The sequence below is a fragment of the Sander lucioperca genome, chromosome 10 (genome assembly GCF_008315115.2).
Source record: "Sander lucioperca isolate FBNREF2018 chromosome 10, SLUC_FBN_1.2, whole genome shotgun sequence".
Taxonomy (NCBI): domain Eukaryota; kingdom Metazoa; phylum Chordata; class Actinopteri; order Perciformes; family Percidae; genus Sander; species Sander lucioperca.
The window spans coordinates 4,174,154-4,195,509 of record NC_050182.1 but is presented as its reverse complement, the minus strand read 5'-3'; the positions used below and the strand labels follow the sequence as shown (position 1 = coordinate 4,195,509).

At 39.5% G+C, this 21,356-nt stretch overlaps 2 protein-coding genes across 3 annotated transcripts; one reads left to right on the top strand and one right to left on the bottom strand.

The window, feature by feature from the left end:
- Positions 1-656: 656 nt before the first annotated feature.
- Positions 657-4,594, bottom strand: LOC116043084. Of its 2 annotated transcripts, none has more exons than XM_031289599.2 (8): positions 4,393-4,594; positions 4,080-4,190; positions 3,881-3,965; positions 3,348-3,532; positions 2,310-2,394; positions 2,061-2,211; positions 1,571-1,810; positions 657-910 (listed from the first exon to the last, which is right to left on the bottom strand). In XM_031289599.2, exons 2-8 carry the CDS (start codon positions 4,152-4,154, stop codon positions 853-855), a joined length of 879 nt encoding a protein of 292 aa, XP_031145459.1. In that variant the 5' UTR covers positions 4,155-4,190; positions 4,393-4,594; the 3' UTR covers positions 657-852. The 2 variants fall into 2 exon arrangements, with proteins under 2 accessions (XP_031145459.1, XP_031145468.1); XM_031289608.2 differs by having other exon boundaries at positions 4,080-4,186; positions 4,393-4,570.
- Positions 4,595-4,714: 120 nt separating this feature from the next.
- LOC116043076 (endo-1,3(4)-beta-glucanase 1) lies at positions 4,715-21,329 on the top strand. Its single transcript, XM_036005902.1, has 12 exons — positions 4,715-4,779; positions 4,915-4,995; positions 11,146-11,286; positions 12,815-12,912; positions 16,030-16,323; positions 17,764-17,925; positions 18,066-18,088; positions 18,212-18,304; positions 18,679-18,838; positions 19,009-19,085; positions 19,302-19,397; positions 20,123-21,329. Exons 4-12 carry the CDS (start codon positions 12,828-12,830, stop codon positions 20,372-20,374), a joined length of 1,242 nt encoding a protein of 413 aa, XP_035861795.1. The 5' UTR covers positions 4,715-4,779; positions 4,915-4,995; positions 11,146-11,286; positions 12,815-12,827; the 3' UTR covers positions 20,375-21,329.
- The last annotated feature ends 27 nt before the right edge of the window (positions 21,330-21,356 follow it).

The following is a 21,356-nucleotide window of genomic DNA, read 5'->3' as shown; positions in this document are numbered from 1 at the left end:
ACTGTCTGGGGGGAAAGGTCAGGTGTGTTTGTGTTTGTATGTTAAAGTGACAGACCTAAGTAAATTGAACAAAGTTTATCTATTAAACTGGATGGAGTTACTGTTGAATGACAGTTTGGCTCTACAACTATTTGATGGATTGCCATGACATTTTGTACAGACATTCATGGTGCCCATTGGATGAATCCTTATAACTTTAGTGATCCTCTGACTTTTCACCATCAAGATAGATTGATACATTTGGTCCCTAGAAGGGAAATTGAAATCACTTTGATCCCCAATTACTTTCAAATACCTGCAAAACTAATGACGTTCACATTAGTCTCTGTTGTACTTTGTGTTCAGTCCTAATTAGTGAATGTAAGCATGCAAACACACTAAACTAACACGGTAAACATGGTAAGCATTATACATACCAAACATTAACATGCTATTGTCATTGTGAGCATGTCTAAGCATTAAGCTAAGGGCAAGAAAAACAGCTTTTTAGAGCTATAGTTGTCATTGTTTTTTAGCCCAAATTCAGCATTTCTCAGTAAACACACTATTGCTTGTTTTGTGAACAGAGTAGTTCACCACCCAACTCAGCAAAAGAACAGCAATTACTTTCTGCAACTCCAACATTACTGTCCGCCAAAGCTCACATAACGGAACTGTTTGTTGAAATTAATATTTTTATTGTGAATAACAGGACAAGACAATACACACCTTTTAAGTATATACTTTGATACAAAGATTTATGACATTATGATAAGTTATCAAATCCATGGATGTAACTACTGTTCTACATTATGTTGGCCCTCCTTTAATGCATCCAGATGGGCAGCTCTACATCAGCAGTCTGTACTTCTGTCACTCCCAGGCCATCAGTAGTTTGTGGAATGGTACAAAGGCACCATAGCCAGGCTTGCTGCAAAGGACAGAAACAAAAATAACAAAATATTAATGATAGCCATGTTTAGTTTAATTGGCTAAAGTACAAGTAAAGAAAAAGCACATAGGAATTGTTTTAAAGATGTTTATTTAGTTTGTAGGAGACAATAGTCCATGTGCTTATTGTATTTCACAACAGGGTTTCTTAAGAAAAGACTACATTTGAGCCCCGTTACCAACAAGGAGTCAAATTTGTCCTTGCTGCAGGCAAATAGGTCATCTCACATTCTGAGTTCACGCCCCACCTCTTAAATGCTGTAATGTGAGGTTGACAAGTTTACCACAGCCTGAGATTTGCATATCCAGCTCAGCCACAAAGTGCACACAATTTACGTGTGTCTGGAGGCAACAGGTTTGGCTGTGTGAAATACCTAAGGACCGCAGTGTGATGACTTCATTCATAGAGATACTTTAATGTGATTTGATGAATTTAACCAAGGCTTTGGGAATCATAGTTTAATAACAGATTATCCATTACAAGGTCATTTAAATGGGCTGTGTACATCTCCAATGTGACATCTGATTGGAACCAATAAATTCCAGTGCAGCACTGAATGTCAGATTACACATCCTGAGACGCATTAAGAAGCTACATGTTGCTTGTGTATACACAGTAAGAAAATGGGATCAGTTTTACCATTCAAAGTAGCTGAGTCCCCTGTGACTGCCATCATGTAATCCATGATCAGGTGTCTGCAGCTCCACCCCAAGGTGGAGATCTGCCTCCCCCTGCAGGTGGCCCAGGAAACGAATCGTTCCCGTGCTGATCCGTCCAGATGGCAGCATGATCCTGACCCGGTGACCCAGCTCCAGGTCCATGGGGGAGTGGGGTACAAAAGCCCGGTGAGGCCCCGTGGACGTTCTCCATGACCTTACACTGGAAGAGGGTTGAGTCAGTAAAACAAAGATAGAGATAATCAATGACAGCTTTCGAAACATCAGTGATATTACATCATATATAATGGGTGTTTTTTTCTTTAGAAAAATACTTAACCTATGAAGTGAAATACAATAAAAAAAAGAGTAACTTTTACTAAATCTGTAAACCATGCAGTGTAGTTTGAAATTTTGGGAAATCAAGCTTTCTGGCAGAGAGTTACATCAGAAGATTGATACCACTTTTGCACCTGGTGGCTGAAGATGAGGAAGAGGAAGGTCTCAAGCTCAGTGCTGATGATGATGTGGATGACCGGCTGCCTGACAAACTGCTTGCATAAATGTCTCCCCTTGAAGACGCATCAAACCCTCTGTGTTGGTGCATCATTCTTGAGAGACCGCCTGTTCATTAGAGAACAGGAGTTGACATCATAATTGAATTCAAAAGCATGCATGTATAAAACAGCTGAATGAACTCCGTGTGTATGACTGTAATTTACTTGAACACTCCTCCAATGCTTCTCCATTGTCCACTTCTGACTCTCCCTGCTCATCACAACCGCCCACTTTCACCAACACTTCAACCTGAGAGGCCAGCAAAGGAAAAGGAGACAAGTTATCATTACTTAAGTCCAGTTGTGGAAAGTAACAAAGTACATTTACTCAAGTTTTGTACTAGTAAAGAACAACTACCTTAAAATTTTGAACGTTTCCATTGTATGCTAATTTATACCTGAACTTCGCTATATTTCAAAAGGAAATATTATACTTTTCACTAACTTATTTGAGAGCTATAGTTTCTAGATACTTTTCAAATTGAGATTTTATATACAAAACATATCAGTTATACAATATTATCCATTGTTACAGATTAAACTTTAATGAATTAGTTCCACCAGGACCAAATACAACATTAACATGCCACTTGTATAATAATACATCAAAAATAATCCAATAATATAATACTATAACACTGACAGTAGCCACTCTGCATTATGAGTACTTTTACTTTTGATTCTTTAAGGACATGCTGTTACTAATAGGCTATGTCTGTACTTTTAAGTACTGTTCTCTTAAGTAAACATTTAGATGCAGGACTTTTAATCTAGAATAATTTGATAATGTGGTATTGCTACTTTTACTTAAAGCTGTGGTAGGCACTTTATTTTTGGCTTCGTTGGCTAAAAAATCCATAATAATCTTTCAGCATATTGTAATTCAAGTGGTCTGAGAGAAAACTAGACTTCTGCACCTCATCTTGTCTCTGTATTCAGGCTTCAGATAATCTAGCTGTGACGGAAGACTTTGGTCAATCACAATTAATGTCAGAGAGAGAGCGTCCTATTGGCTGTTCTGCACATGCATTGCCCATGCAACAAAAAGGGGAGAGGAATAGCTGCAGGAACAGGTCTCACTCTACTTCAAATTCTGATGTTTTTTGCATTCTATCCACTGCAGATTTAAATAAATTATTTGAATACTGAAGTCATAGACACACACACACACACACACACACACACACACATTCACAAGCAAACCTGATTACGTAGCTCTTCCTGTTCTCTTTGCAGCTCCATAAACCTCCTTTCACATGATGCTTTATCACAGGCAACCCTGGTCTTGAGTGACAGTATCTCTTTCTCAGTTTTGGTCAGTCTTTTATGAAGGGAAGTTGCACGGTCAGGGCTGCCTGGTATGGCTGCGATCACGTTACTTTCAGAACCTGACAAATAAAGTCAAATTAGGTCATCCCATCATATGTACTACACATGCTGAGGAGATGTAAAGTAGGTTTACAGTAGGATGCAAATAGACCTTTGGCTTCTAGATAAGACAATACAGCTTGTTGTTGGTCTACAGTGAACCCTTATAGATGTGATAGTTAGACTTTATTCCATCATAACAATTAATTTGAGGGATACTAGAAGGTCATCTTTTATAATCTTTCCCAAAACACAAAAAGAATCAGTGCACCAGCACCTTTGAATAGATTTAAGCCAGCTACGTATTTTCATTTGAAAGTAAAGATTTTATTGGGCAGTTTTTATCGTTGATTTTAGGAGATCCTTACCCACAAGCTGTTTCAGCTGCCGGCGTGTGTCCTCTGTAATGTGCCGTTTCCTTGGCAAGAATTTGATTGCGTTGTATGGGCATATCTGAAATGCAAATAAACATGGTTTACATTTACTACACGTACCTATCAAAATATTTTTCATGAGATATCCAAATTTCAATACGAATGACGAACATTTTACAGAGCATACACTCACCCAAAGGTACCTGCAGGTGCACAGTATCCCCTTGAATGTCCATGTAAACACAGTCCACAGGATATATGCTGTCATGTTGAAGCATGTTCACCTCACATTGTGGTATTCTGACTGGGGAAAGAATTACCGCTAATGTGATATATCTATTACAGCTCATATAGTGGTGAAGTAATTCAGATGAAATGTTATTAATCTCAACATTACATGTGTATTGATGAACATAGTTTAACTGAACTGTGGTCTAATTAGTCCAAAGGATCAGGTGTTGGCTTCTAAAGAAAGTAGGCTATGCCATCTGTAGCTGGACACTGACCTTTGCCAGAAGCTCAACTGTAGGTTGGGAGGAAATGATCCCATGTGGGGTCATAAGGAATCAGTAGCTCCCATTTCTGCTCAGTGGGTCTCTGTACTAGTCCATGATGAATGCTAATGTGGCACACAGAGCTCACTGACCTGTTACAATGCACCAAGTCCGTGTGAACAGTACTGCTGAAGACTGCTGGGTAGGTAACTCTGTCTAATCCTCTTAGTCATGCAGTTACACAGTCCAGTTGCATCCAGGCTGCTTAATTTGGGCTACTGAGCCTTAACTATAAACAATGTGAATAAGCCTCCACATGCAGTGCAACTCTTAGCGCTGTTGGAGGAAGGAGGATTCAGTGTCAGCACCCATCTGTTATGTCTGTCTTTGTATTCAGTTGTAAGAGCTAAAGAGATATAAACAAATGTTAGGCCAATAATTGTTTTGATATCCCTTTTAATTTACAGCATACTTTATAAACATTTCCATAGTGTGACAGCATAACATACATTGTTTTCTATTTGCTTGTTCCAGCTCTTCATTAGTGTTTTTTTACACTGAGTACAATAGTCAACCCCAAGGGACTTTAGACTTTCTCGATGGCCCCTCATGGAGGTACGTGGACATAGTTAAACATAAAGAATAAACGATAACAGCTGTTTAGTAAGTTGACAGCTGTCCAGTTATAGGCAGATGAAATACAATAAAACAGATGCGTAAATAAACAAATTAACAATTGTGTAAACTAGCACTTTGTGGTCAATGTTCAACAGTTACTTCAAGGAAACCATTAACAGATGCTCTCAAATGTATTATAAAACTATGATTCATTCTATAGTCTAATTTAACTCATCTGTTTTACTCATTGTAAAAGCTTGGACAAACTAATATATATTAAATATGTAATGTAATATTCTAGATGTCTTGTGTAGGCCTATCATTTTATACAACATCCTAGATTTAACCTTTAGGACCTTATTGAAACTCTTATGTTTTGATTGAGCAGTGCATACAGTACTAATAAAACACATAATCAATAAATCAAATTTCCCCAAACTAGGGGCTTCGGGGCCCTTTTTGCCCGATTAGTTTTTTTATGACTAACCAGTGGAAAGCAGTGTGAGCCTGGCAGAGCATCTCTAGTGAAGAAGTGTCTGCTGATGTCTGTAGATTTTTTACTTCAACAAGGCATTGACTACAAAGGATTTTCCAGCCAAATAGTACATAGGCCTATTTACAGTATCTCATTCTCTGCTACTGCATGCATTAGAGAAAGACTGAAGTGTCACGTCTATGTCAAGTTTCTGTGTTAAGTTGGTTTCATGTTTTCTGTTGGTTTTCCATTTCCTGTTTTATTTTGTAGTCTCTCTGTTCTCTTATGTGTTGTCTTGTTTTACTTCCTGTCTTTTGGTTTTCCCGCCTTTGTGATTGTTTGCTTCGCCCTGATGTCTTTCACCTGTTCACCAGCCCTTGTGTCACCTGCCCCTTGTTAACACTCGTTTACTTGTGTATTTAGTCTCTGTGTTTTTCCTTTGTGTCTTGTGGGATCATTGTCTTGGATTGTGGTCCTGTCCTGTCCTGTCCTGTCCTGTCCTGTCCTGTCCTGTCCTGTCCTGTCCTGTAGTATTTCTCTTTTCTTCTCTTGTCTGGTCTGGTATGGTATGTTGTCGGTGTTCCAGTTTGTTCCGTCTTCCTGGGGCCTCATTTATAAAACCTGTTACGCAAGAAAAAGTTGCGTGAAGCAAGGTGAAATTTGCCTTCGCAACATTCCTCGCAAAAGTCGGGATTTATAAAGAATTTCCATGCGTAAAAAAAGGGGCCCAGTTTTCTGCAACCTTTTGACCATGAGTGTGATCGTACGTAATGCTCCCAAGGTTTTGTAAACTGCATTTTAGTGAACTCCGATGGTATCCCCGTTTTCCGAACCCAACCCAGTTTTTGTTTTCCTGAACCCAACAATCCCGTTCTTTCCAGGCCGACCCAGAGCCGATCGCGGCGCCCGGCGAGAGGCTGCCAGCAACGGGGAGAGGCAGGGGGTGCTCCCATACTGTGCAGCGGACGCTACAGGAGACTTTTAGCGTCAATAAGAACGACAAAGGCACCTGACTAATCGTGTGTATTTTACGAGATGGGAGTGAGAATCTGTTGATGTGAGCACACTCTAAATTATAATAATAAAGAAAAATTATGCTATTATTTTTTCTAACTCAAACTCATTGGCCTTGGCTCATTTTCTGTGAAGAACATAACAAATAACTTATTTTCAATGACTGCACACGGTGCAACCCCCTACACATAACTATTATATGAGGTGTTCGGGTCTACTGGACCCGAGTGTAATAATTGTAGGTGTCCTTTTAACTGGGCCTGCTTTTTGTGTGTGTGTGTGTGTGTGTGTGTGTGTGTGTGTGTGTGTGTGTGTGTGTGTGTGTGTGTGTGTGTGTGTGTGTGATTGTAGGTGTCTGTGTGTGGGAATGTTGTCTTTCTGCACCTGCTATTCCCACACAAAGTTACAAAATTGTTACATTTCAAGCACTTTCACCTGTTCTGATTAAGTTCTAAGAATTAAGCACTAATAATGATCAAAAATCTTGTTTCTATTTTTTACCTTTTTAATGATTGAATTTCCTTGTTTTCTCACACCAACGTATGAACCATAAATTATGTAAATATCATTGGTAATTGACCTAAATCTGTTAAGTATTAAGGCTGTGTAACAAAAATATGAACACCACACAAGGGTTAAGGTTTCCAAACAGGATTTTGTTTCAATGTTCTACCTCTGTTAGGAGCACCTCGAGCTCACAATCACTGAATCATGTTTTTTCCCCATTTTTCCGTTTCATGATTGGTCATCAAGGGCTTCTTTACAAGGCTGCAATATTCATTGATGGACCTTATTAGGACAAATATGGGACGACCTTGGGAGGAGCGTGAGGCTCGTGCACGACCGCACAAGGTAACGCACATCCATATTTATAAGCAAGGTGTTATAAATCAGAATTTTGTTTTTGCGTACAAAAATTCTGTCTTTTTGGCACACCAAATCTTTCAGAATAGAATCTATGCACAGTTTTATAAATGAGGCCCCTGGTCTTTTGTAACCCTCAGTACTTTTTGGAAATATTTTGCCTGTTTCTTCAGGACTCTTTTTGTTGTACCATTTGCTCTATTAAATCTTTGAACTCTACACTGCTCTGTGTTCTCTGCATTTGGGTCCAAGTCTCGTCACTCTCGTGACATGAAGTTTGTCCTGTGTTCATTGGATGTGGATGTTAACACTCAAATTAGAGCTAAATGTTGGAAGTTTAACCTGTAGGCCCTACTAGTCTATATCCTTCACTTTCCAATTCTGGGATTGCTCCTTTGCCACTGGAAAATCAGCAAGATTTCACTCATTTAGGCAGGATATCTGTTGCCTTGGACTTCCTTTGTGTTGGCATTTTAAACTCTGGTCAATTTATGAGGACTATGGTTAACCTTTTCTCAGATCTCTGCAGGGTAAATCCAGACATTAGCTAGACTATCTGTCCAATCTGAGTTTTCTGTTGCATGACTAAAACAACTTTTAAACGTGCACATGTTCCACCAAAACAAGTTCCTTCCAAGCCTATTTTGCAGCGGCACCGCTGTTTTTCTCCCGGTGCTTAGCACTTAACGCTGCCCAAGACGATTGTGATTGGTTTACAGAAATGCCAATAAACCTGAGCACATTTTCTCCCATCCCCGAATGCTATGTGAAGTAGCCAGACTCCAGACAGACTCCAGTGCGTTTTGGAGAAGGATCTGGTAAAGCGAGACTAACCTTGTACTGTCTCATTTCTTCAATAAGCTGGAGCATGAACCCAAAGAAATGGGTCAGTGTCCTACTATGTAAGGTCTGCACACTAAAGGGTTGCTGTTGCCTACTATTGTTTAATTTTGCTTTGCATGGTGGACACTGTGCCCTTTGTTTAGTATTTCCAACACACAGTTTCCAGACTATGCAAATATTTCGTTCATTTTCATATATTCCTCATGATGTGGTTTTAGGAACTGAAATAATGGCATTGGGTTCAAAATGATTTTGCCATACACTTTGATATTGCACAGAAGGTCTATAATCATAAGTCCATTGCCTAAAATGTGAGAAGTGAGACTGCAACCCTTGTTTTGTGTTTCATTACACAAACTTCTGTATTTTCACATAATAGCAATTTATGACTTTTCGACCGCATCATAGTCTCACGGTTAGGAAATCAAGTGTGAAAAGGGGCAGCATTTCTTCCTGGTTGATTATCCTAATGATTATATAGTACAAGTGGCTTTGGTTTCAAAGTAAAGCTGGGCATTTAAGTGAAATGTGTGCCTGCATACTGATTAATTGTTGTGTGTGAAGGCGTATACATTTGTATAATAGGTGGATAAATGCATCACTTATATGGTCAGCTTCTGTTCAGGTTTGCTGCATATGCTGCATATATATCTGTTGTCTGCATTCAGAGACAGGAAAACCACACTCTCACCTCAGGTCGTGTCCTCATCAATCACACACACACATGCAAACAATCAACCAAACAGTATTAATACATTCCCAGCTTTGCAAAACAATCTCAGTTATCTTTACTCACATTCATTCATTTGACAATGAGCTTGCATGCCGCAAACTAGAGTATTTGGCAATCAGACAATAGTGTCTTTGTTAAGGACATTTTAGAATTTTGCATATGATGATGAGGATATATAAACTTAGCACAAAAAGTAAGGAAATTTGTGTTTGGTAGATTATTTTCTCTGTTGGTTCCCTTTCAAATGGTGCCCGATTTGTAAGGAACACGCATGTGTGGGATGAGCAGCAGCGCTGAGTATGTGGGTTGCGTCCATGAAAATTTTGCGAAATCTTCTCTGCCAATCCCAAACAGCTTATTCTGCCATTGACTCGTTTGCCGTTTGGTACATGTTCTTTACAAATGGGGCACCATTTGAAAGTGAACTAAACAGGCTTTCCAACGGTATAAGATTTATTGTCAAAAAGCATTGTTAGCACAGAGAAATAATCTACCAAACACAAATGTCCTTACTTTTTGTGCTAGGTTTTACATAGATATACTGTTACAAATGATGCACCTTATTTTGGCATACACAAAGATGCTGGGCAGTTTGCTATCAGAGTGTAGTGTGCAGTTCTGTGATGTCTAAAGAAGAGGACCCAATTTTGCAGATTTATCCTATCTGGCTTAATAGTCCTAAAACATTTTGATCACTGCATGCATGTGAATGTGTTTGTAAGCATATGTGAGATACAACTGTATGGGTGTGCATGCATGTTGTGTGTACCTGTGTATGAAATCTCCCTCTGGGACAATAAAGACTGTATATCTGCTAAAAGTCGCACAGGTAAAGCGAGGCATTCTAAATACATTTTGCTTGCAACTTTATATTTAAAGAACGGGTTCACATTTGTGAAAGTCTGTCTTAAAACAATAGTGACATGTCTATATGCACATTGAAAGAAAAAAAACTTCATACCCAACAGCAGTGTGGGCACATTAATGCTCACCATTCCCACATTTTATGGTCATGAGAAAAGTTTACATATTTTGGGAAAATATATCTTTAACCATTAGAGGCATTTTATGAAAGGATATCTACAAGAGGAACAATTACAGCTAACTCTTTCAATGTGCATATAGATATGTCAGTATTGTTTTAAGACACACTTGAAAATGCAAAACTATTCTTTAATGAAACATTACAGCAGGCATTTTTAACCTCACTGGCAACAGCAATAATGCCCATGATACAGACCCAGTTTGACCCTTTAATTCATTATTATAAGTGTATCCTAATTAGTGAACAGCTCATATTCTGCCTTTATAGAACTCAATAAATTAGAATAATATGACATGACAAATACAAGTACTTTTACTACAATTACGATTATTTTACCACCGACAGAATTTCCTCTTAAACTCCTGTGTATCTTTAGTAACAACACCTTTAATAAGCCATACACAGCAGACGACATTTCATGTGTTTCATGAAGCTGCGATGAAAAAAGGAAGGACTTCTGTAATCTGAATTGTGCAAGTGCCTTTTGTGTCGTGCCCAAGAATTCTACGTTCTTTAGGCCACAAAGAGGCAAGTGTAGTCTGTGGGGGCTTTATGGCAGGCAGAGAGAGGGGGTCTGATTTCACATTGTGTTGAGCAGAAACCAGGAGGGTCCCTATACAATTACCCCACAGGGCACTGAAATCTCACCTGTACACTTATAGTCTCAGAACAAAATTAAACCACAGAGTTATTTTAGTAAATCTTTTAATGCTAGGTGCACAGTTAAACTGTATCTTCACCAAAGCACCCCAACAATGGGGTGTATTGTAATGTAATATCTTCTTTTATGTTGAATTGACACACCCTAAAGTGGTATTAAAAAAGATTTATTAGCTGAAGGTAGTAATTAAATGTATTTATTTACCAGTTGTATGTATTTTAAGAACTTATTTGGATATCTCTTGCATTGACCTGAATCCAGGTCCACATTAAAACTCATAACCACTCATAATGGGATACCTTTCTGCTGTTTACTTGCAGTTTTGACATATACTTCTGTAGTTGAACCTGCCCATTTTGAAAATACCTAAATTACATTTTCCTCAAAATCATTACCACATCGATTCTGGGGCAGTTTAGGCCCACCCAGCAACCACAGGCCATTAGTCTTCTCCTCCCACACTAGTATAGCTGTGCAGGTAAGAGTTTCCACTTATTACGTTGCCCCTTCAGTGTTGGCAGGAAGCAGAAGAGGGGAGGTGACAGAGAGCAACAGAGAAAGGGAACGAGAGAGAGAGAGAGAGAGAGAGAGAGAGAGAGAGCTCATTCACTTCAACCACAGCTGACAAAAAAACACTACAAAGTGTATCGCAGGTGAGTGGACTTTAATAGAAACATTGCTGATTTTAAAGATGTATTTTGTGAGCATGATTTAAATTCAGCCGAATAGGGCTTTGATGTTTGTCCACAGGGAATCACAGAGTGATGCAGGTTAACAACAGTGGTGCTATTGTAGCCAGTGAATGATACAGCAGGGGAATTTTGTGGTATCTGTTATGTTTTGACGTTTCTGTTACAAATATTATTTTGCGTAAGCATTATCAATATGATAATTAGTAGAATAAGTAAATTGCTAACAACACACATTTTGATAAATATGAGTGAACTGTCTAAATTATATATCATCAATTTGAATTTATTTGTTAGTGTCAAAATCAATTTACTGAGTCCTATATCTGAAAATGATTCACAAAACGTCAGGTTTTCTGTTTGTAGCATCTCCTCCTTTAGAAAGATAGACACACTTTATTAACCTTAAATTCATGAATAGTCTTAAATAAATATTCACGGCATGTGATACCGGGTTCCTTTTGTTTTCATTTAACTAGTCCTATAATTAACTTGATTCACCAGTACATAGTGAGTTTATGTAACAAGACTAACAGGAAGGTGTTTACAGCATGATCATTTAGCACCTGAACACACCTCTTGATGCACTGTACATCAAATTGAATAACTTTTAAGAAATGTAATCTTCAGTTTTCCCATTTAAACTCTGCATTTTCACCTGAAAGCCAAAATGGCCACTGTTGTCACTCAGTTTCCAGGGTGTAAAGCCCATAGGAGGCCGTGCTGGGTTCCAAAGGGAGAGGGGAAAAACAAGCTGTGCTGCTTAGTGGTTCTCCCAAGGGGACTGATCGAGGAACAAACACATTTTAATTGTGTTCACTGATAAACCGCTGCAAACAGAGACACTTAGGATGTACTTGTGTGTCACTACACAAAACAAATTTTAGCAGAAATGACCTCATGAGGGGATGACCATGGATGGAAATTGCTTATCATACTTACATTTAAAATGTTATGGCCAAAGCTTTTGTTCTAGAGGACACTAATATGAGAAACTGTCTAAAATATGAAATAGGTAATCAATTTCTTATTATTGTGACTCAACCAAACATTTATTACATCTATATATATCTATAAATATAGATGTATTGTTTCCGTGAAACTGATCTCATAATCAGAGTTATGATATATATATAAAACACCAATTATAAGATCAGTTTCACCGTAACAATTAGAAGGATGGTAAACAAAGGAGACCACAGATGACTTGAGCTCTCACAGATCAAAGGAACTGCCTAGGTGGGTTACAGTGAATGAGCACGGCTATTATTCAGAGGCCTATTAGCAAGGGTAAACAGTTTGAATTGTGCCCACAGTACCATCCATCATAAAGATCTTTTGTCACCACACATATAAAGTTTGTTATTGCTCAGTTTATTCTGCAACCAGAGATGTGTCATTGTGTCTGTAAAATGTTGTGGACTATAATAGCAGAACATCCATAAGCTGTTTCATTCATGTTAATTGTATGTTTTACCCTTCCCTTTATCAGGATTTTGACAGATATGGCTTCATTACAGGCTGGGCAAAGATCTTTCTCCCTTTCTGCCAATGTGATAATGGCCTCCACTACTTTTATAAAAGACACAGGTATGAGTGTGTTTGCTTATTTAAAATCACTGTCAGTGGTCACATTCAAGCTCAAATAGTAGAATCTGTTCTTTCCACCAACCTTGGCTGTAAAGTCAAGTCAAATGTATTTACATAGCTCAAAATCACAAATTTGCCAATCTGTACAGCATATGATATGACACCCTCTATCCTTAGATTCACAATTCAGATAAGGATAAGAAGAGATATTTTCCAAAAAAGAAAAATTTAACAGGGTAAAAATGAAGATATTGGATTTAGCTGTTCTCTTATGCGGGACATAAATATCTGCACCACAATTCATGGTAACCCATCCAATAGTAAAAACAAATAGTCAAAAAATTTCACCAAAACCACAAATCAACCTCATGGATGTGTTTGAAGCAGACCGTGATGAAGGCCACATGGCAAAATGTGTTGGTCTCACAGAAGTACAAGTGTACATCTTTGTACTGATGAAATTTGGAACCACTTCTGACTTTTTCCCTGCATTACATTTATTTAGCTGTACTTTTGAAGTAAGTGCAGTTGTGCCATAAATCCACCCTGGTGCTTGATGCAAAGTACAGAATTCATGGCTATTCATCCAATTGTTGTGGAGATATTTATGTCAAGACCAAAGTGGTAGACAGACTGACAGACACGCTGATATTGTGGCTAAAGTTTTTAATATTAGACTTCCAGTTCACTCTAAAGCAAAACACTGGCATTTGTTGTGCCAACCCAAGTAGATGTTGAGATATTTCATTGGATAAGTGAAAACCTTGACAGATGATCGGCAAACTATTTGTATTAATCCTTTGGGCACCATGAACATCTGTATCATGTGTCATGGAAATATACAGTGCCTTGCGAAAGTATTCGGCCCCCTTGAACTTTTCGACCTTTTGCCACATTTCAGGCTTCAAACATAAAGATATAAAAATGTATTTTTGTGAAGAATCAACAACAAGTGGGACACAATCATGAAGTGGAACGAAATTTATTGGATATTTCAAACTTTTTTAACAAATAAAAAAACTGAAAAATTGGGCGTGCAAAATTATTCGGCCCCCTTAAGTTAATACTTTGTAGCACCACCTTTTGCTGCAATTACAGCTGTAAGTCGCTTGGGGTATGTCTCTATCAGTTTTGCACATCGAGAGACTGAAATGTTTGCCCATTCCTCCTTGCAAAACAGCTCGAGCTCAGTGAGGTTGGATGGAGAGCGTTTGTGAACAGCAGTTTTCAGTTCTTTCCACAGATTCTCGATTGGACTTTGACTTGGCCATTCGAACACCTGGATAGGTTTATTTGTGAACCATTCCATTGTAGATTTTGCTTTATGTTTTGGATCATTGTCTTGTTGGAAGACAAATCTCCGTCCCAGTCTCAGGTCTTTTGCAGACTCCATCAGGTTTTCTTCCAGAATGGTCCTGTATTTGGCTCCATCCATCTTCCCATCAATTTTAACCATCTTCCCTGTCCCTGCTGAAGAAAAGCAGGCCCAAACCATGATGCTGCTACCACCATGTTTGACAGTGGGGATGGTGTGTTCAGGGTGATGAGCTGTGTTGCTTTTACGCCAAACATAACGTTTTGCATTGTTGCCAAAAAGTTCGATTTTGGTTTCATCTGACCAGAGCACCTTCTTCCACATGTTTGGTGTGTCTCCCAGGTGCCTTGTGGCAAACTTTAAATGACACTTTTTATGGATATCTTTAAGAAATGGCTTTCTTCTTGCCACTCTTCCATAAAGGCCAGATTTGTGCAGTATACGACTGATTGTTGTCCTATGGACAGAGTCTCCCACCTCAGCTGTAGATCTCTGCAGTTCATCCAGAGTGATCATGGGCCTCTTGGCTGCATCTCTGATCAGTCTTCTCCTTGTATGAGCTGAAAATTTAGAGGGACGGCCGGGTCTTCGTAGATTTGCAGTGGTCTGATACTCCTTCCATTTCAATATTATCGCTTGCACAGTGCTCCTTGGGATGTTTAAAGCTTGGGAAATCTTTTTGTATCCAAATCCGGCTTTAAACTTCTCCACAACAGTATCTCGGACCTGCCTGGTGTGTTCCTTGTTCTTCATGATGCTCTCTGCGCTTTAAACGGACCTCTGAGACTATCACAGAGCAGGTGCATTTATACGGAGACTTGATTACACACAGGTGGATTCTATTTATCATCTAGGTCATTTAGGTCAACATTGGATCATTCAGAGATCCTCACTGAACTTCTGGAGAGTGTTTGCTTCACTGAAAGTAAAGGGGCTGAATAATTTTGCACGGCCAATTCTTCAGTTTTTTATTTGTTAAAAAAGTTTGAAATATCCAATAAATTTCGTTCCACTTCATGATTGTGTCCCACTTGTTGTTGATTCTTCACAAAAAATTACATTTTTATATCTTTATGTTTGAAGCCTGAAATGTGGCAAAAGGTCGAAAAGTTCAAGGGGGCCGAATACTTTCGCAAGGCACTGTATTCATCCGTTTTTGAGATATTCAACAACAACAAAAATATCAACGTCATGGTGGTAGAAGTACAGTCATGGTATTACCTAAATCAGTAGGCTTTATCCTCAGGGGACCATTCATCTCTGTGCAAGATCTTACGACAATCCATCCATAAAAAGGTTTCTAAAATTAGCCTTTCAGTTCACTCAAATGGTAAATGGTCTGCATTTATAAAGCACTTTTCTACCTTACCGGACAAAAGCGCTTTACAATTTGCCTCTCATTCACACACCAATGGTGGTAAGGCCATGTAAGGTGTTGCCATCAGGAGCAACTTGGGGTTCAGTGTCTTGCATAGGACAAGACACAGGAGGAGCTGAGGATCAAACCGTCAATCTTGTGGTTTAAGGCCAACCCGCTCTACCTCCTGAGCCACAGCAGCACAGGACAACACATTGGCATTTTAGGACTACTTCAAAGTACTTGTATTGTTAATCCTAAATCCACTTTTTACCTTACAGCCATTTTAATTAATTATTCCAGTGTTTATTTTAACAAATGCAATTTCGCTAAAATTATGAAAAGTGCCAAACTAAGCTAGATAACTAACTAACAAATTATTTCACATCTGGTTTTCCATACAGTAAACACATACATTTTCCTGTTGTGTTTTCCAAAATGCCAGGCTGTACAGGCATCCTGCGCCTCCTACTGTTAGGACTACTTCTGCCATCAGTATTAGTCTCCGGCCAAACTACTTTGATGCCCTCCACTGCAGCCCCAACAGACACCACCTCTGGAGCCACAGCAACCACCAATTCTACCCAGCCCCTCACCACCGCTGGAAGCACAGCAACAGCTCCTTCCATCCAGCCCGCCACCACCAACTCTGGAAGCACCATCATGCAGCCTTCCATTTCTACCACCACTGGACCGACAACAAACTCAACCACCGTTGGGTCCTCCACCACCTTTGGAGGTACAGAATTTACCACCACCACCCAGTCTCTCACAGCATCCACCACTAGCACCCAGTCCCCCACAACTCCTATCACCTCTGAAGGTACAGCAACCACCACCTATGGAGGCATAGCAACTACTACTCCCACTCAGTCCCTTACAACCACCTCCAGAGGCTCAGCATCAACCACCACCACCCAGTCCTCCGCACCCACTACCACCTCTGGAGACTCAGCATCAACCACTACCACCCAGTCCCCCACACCCACTACCACCTCTGGAGGCATAGCAACCACCCAGTTACCCACAACCACCTCTGGAGACTCAGCATCAACCACTACAACCCAGTCCCCCGCACCCACTACCACCTCCGGAGACTCAGCATCAATCACTATCACCCAGTCCCCCGCACCCACCCAGTCCCCCACAGCCACTACCACCTCCAGAGGCATAGCAACCACCCAGTCACCCACAACCACCTCCGGAGACTCAGCATCAAACACTACCACCCAGTCCCTCGCACCCACTAACACCTCCGGAGACTCAGCATCTACCACTACCACCCAGTCCCTCGCACCCACTAACACCTCCGGAGACTCAGCATCAACCACTATCACCCAGTTCCCTGCACCCACAACCATCTCCGGAGACTCAGCATCAACCACTACTACCCAGTCCCCTGCACCCACAACCACCTCCGGAGACTCAGCATCAACCAGTACCACCCAGTCCCCTGCAAACCCTTCCACCTCTGGAGGCATAGCATTAACAACTACCACCAATATACCCATAACCACTACCACCTCTGAAGGTACAGCAACCACCACCTATGGAGGCATAGCAACTACTACTCCCACTCAGTCCCTTACAACCACCTCCAGAGGCTCAGCATCAACCACCACCACCCAGTCCTCCGCACCCACTACCACCTCTGGAGACTCAGCATCAACCACTACCACCCAGTCCCCCACACCCACTACCACCTCCGGAGGCATAGCAACCACCCAGTTACCCACTACCACCTCCGGAGACTCAGCATCAAACACTACCACCCAGTCCCTCGCACCCACTAACACCTCCGGAGACTCAGCATCAACCACTATCACCCAGTTCCCTGCACCCACAACCATCTCCGGAGACTCAGCATCAACCACTACCACCCAGTCCCCCGCACCCACTACCACCTCCGGAGACTCAGCATCAACCACTACCACCCAGTCCCCTGCACCCACAACCACCTCCGGAGACTCAGCATCAACCAGTACCACCCAGTCCCCTGCAAACCCTTCCACCTCTGGAGGCATAGCATTAACAACTACCACCCATATACCCATAACCACTACCACCTCTGGAGGGTCAGCAACCACTACTCAGTCTGGCATCAGCACAACAACCACTGTCAATTCTGCATCTTCAACTTCTACAACCACTTCTAATTTAATCAGTGCTGCAATTTCAGGAAAACCCTCTGCCTCCTCTACAGTAGGTTCGACAGCCATGAAGCAGTCGAGCACCGCCATGGCCACAGGTGGGACCAGTTCATCTTCCTCTATGACTTCAAACTCTGGTTCCATGACCTCATCGATGTCCACCATGTCATCGATGTCATCAGACTCCACTGGTATGTTTAGTTTCACTAAATAATACGTTAACTTCCCAGGCTTTATTTTTCTGTTTTAAAAATTAGAAAACTATTTTATTTTTATTTCTCTGTCTTTCTATCTTCTATCTTTGATTGTGACACCCATTGTTTTGCCACAGGTAGGACGAATGGAACCACTATGATAAGTCCTACTTCAATGAGCATGGCAAGTCAACCTTTCTAGAGAGAAGTGTAATTTTGTATTTGCATGTTTCCCTTTAGCCTCTCATCTTCATCATGTGCCTTTTATCTCACTCAAACACAGATACACTGCCCCTCATTCATCTGTAACTACTCAGACTGCTACACAATGTACACCAGTCAGAATGCCACTCATTGTACTGCTGGCTTTTGTCAGGTAGGGAGGCAAATGACAGCCAAAACCTCTTAATTATCTAACAAAACTATTTTTCATATAATCAACAAATTATAATCAAACGTCCTAAAATGCATCACAAGCTATATATGCACATTCATCGAAATATGCAAATGTTCTGTATTAGTAATCCATAGAAGTAACTGAGCATTCAAAAGATGTAGTGATATCTCTAAATAACTATAACAAGTAAATGCTAATAATCCTTTTGTTATACACTTAACACTTTTACTCTTTACATAATGTAATTCAGTATAGTATTATATTTTGCTATATGGTCCATAACATTTATAGAAAGAAAAAATGCAAAGGCAATTAAAATGTGTCTTCTAATGTGTCATTCTGCAATGTATCAGCTGATTAGACGCATGGACATGCTCTACACTGTTAGCTGCAGTGCCTCCTGTGCTGCTAGTTGCGTCAACACTTCTCAGACCAATTGCTCCATAAGTTGCTGCAATTCGACTGGCTGCCTCAATAGCAGTTTTGCTTCCATGATGATGATGACAACCACAGGTATGCTTCCACATTTCATGACTCTCATAAATGTTTGTTTTTTTATCATCCTCACACTGTCCTTACAAAATATTACATGTTATCTCATGAGTCATGAAAGTTTGCACTTTTAGTCATAAGTTTGCAATTTCTTTAATATTTTACTCTGATCCACAATTCCACAATTATAGTAATTGCAACCACGACAACAACACCCACCCCAACCACTACAACGACTGCCACCAGTCCGCAAACAACAGCAAACAATGTAAGGACAAAGGCACAAATTGTCTTTGTGACTGTCAATGAAAAAAAAAATGTTATATACAATATTGACCTTTAACCAATTCCCAGTGGTTATACTAACTTCCTGCCAATGATTTTAGATTTTATGAAGTATAGAACTATGTAACAGTTTGTCAAACATTGTAAGTCAGGTGTGATGTGAGATAGTATCATCCTTTCTTCTGTGTTGTTTTTTAAGGGAAATAAATGCCATAGAGGTGTATGTACTGGTACAGATTGCTACACAAAATTCAAAGAAGTCCAAATATGCTCCACCTCAGAGCCCCACTGTCAGGTGAGAACTGCTCTAGCAACATTTAATACCATATTACTAAATATAAGATTGAAATGTGACACAAGTTAATTTTGGTTCATTTATGCTGGCTTTCTATGTTTTTATTTTTGTCTTTGTTTAGCACCTTAGCAAAATTGTCCTTGCCCCACATGCATCGTTTTTTTCAGCACAAACAAAGACTGCCTTAACAAATTTGTCAATTTAACAAAGTAGGAAGGAACCCAAAATACATGAAAAGAATCCGTCAAACTATTGTTATAAAACAGTTTAGGGTGGTAAAAAATTCTTCGCAACTTTCACTATTTATACAGACAACTACTGCAGAAAAATGAATGAAAAATGAAAAAACTATAAAGAAATAGCCTTTATTTACATTGTTCAAAGAGATTTTATCCCAAATGTTGTGTGTTTTAGTCAAAAGCCTATGAATGCCTGTAAATCACGGAAAATATTAATAATTCAAAGTTTTAAAACGATTTTTTTCAAAAAGCAAATTTACAGATGTAAATGAGATACTGTGTGAAAGTCCTTTGAGCACATTTAACTTCAACTTGTCTCAGATTGTCTATATATGATATAAACGTGTTACTATATATAAAACATGCTCAGTGTTTTCAACAATGAATGGACAGAAAACAAACATTTAAATATCTCATATTTAGACTTTCAGCCACTTGTACTGTAGGCCCTGCACTGTTCTTTCTCACTCACTATTGCGTTTGCAGCTGAAAAAGGAGACCAAAGATTCCAGTTTCCAGTGGACAGCAGGTTGCACCAACTGTTCTGGCCAAACCCCATGCAAGACCTCCACAGTACCTCCATGTCTTCTGGAGTGCTGCAACGCCACCACTTCAGCCTCCTGCCTTGTGTTGAATGGTACGCTGAATGTCCCCAATTTCGCCACAAGAGGTCCTCATCTTCACAAAGAATTGATTGCTTCCTTAGTTTGCCTGCTCGCCATCACTTTGCTGCTGTGAGTGACTGAGTAGGAGCATGCTCAGCTGCTGTGTAGGTCATTAGGTAATCAGAGCTTTGTGCAGTCCCTCCATTACAATAAGCTTAGCAGTACAGAGGATAACACTACTTCATTGACACCCATTTATCTCACTGATGTTCATTTGCGATTGTAATGTATATATGTATGGAATTATGTAAAGTCTAAGTTACAACGTTGAATTTGTTTCTTGTTTTATTAAAATTTCCCAATCACGTTTTATCTCTGGTTCAAGACCAATGAAAAATGTCTTTGAACAGTATTTCTAAATGAAAAACTATGTCAACTTCAGGAATCAAGAAAAACAGGCCAGAAGCAACTCAGTCTTCACATCACTTCACATTTCAGGTGTGAATCACCTTTTTGTTAACAAAATTATATATTTAAAGAAACTTTGTTCCTAGTGAAGCTTTGAGAAATCATTTTTAAATAGCTAAACATCTTGTAATTAATTTGAGCCATGACCTTGCCCATAACTGTAATTGAATGTAGGTGCTGTCTTCTTAAAGAAAGCCAACAACAGTTTCTAGTTTAATTTTGGCATGAGTGAGTGAGCCTAAACACAACATTTTATGTTAACATGGTTATAAATGTTTAATTACAAAAACCTTTCCCTATCATCTCGAGCCATTGTGAGAGTGACGCAGCTATGACTTTACATGCACTTTATGAAACACAAATGTTGAGCTGTTACAGAGTGTTGTGAAGGTTCACTGAATCATTGCTGTAGATGTTATCATAATGAAATGTGCAATTTAGTACTTTTGGCTACTTTTTGTCTAATATCTTTGTGAATCGTGAATTGGATGTCTATATTGTGTGGTTTACAAAGTATATTTTAAGGTATATGGTGTCATGTAAATGTTAAATGAAATCAGAATTTATGATTGATTATGAGTATGATTATAAATGAAATGAATCTAATAAACAATATGTCATGAATCATAATTTGATTAAGTCACATG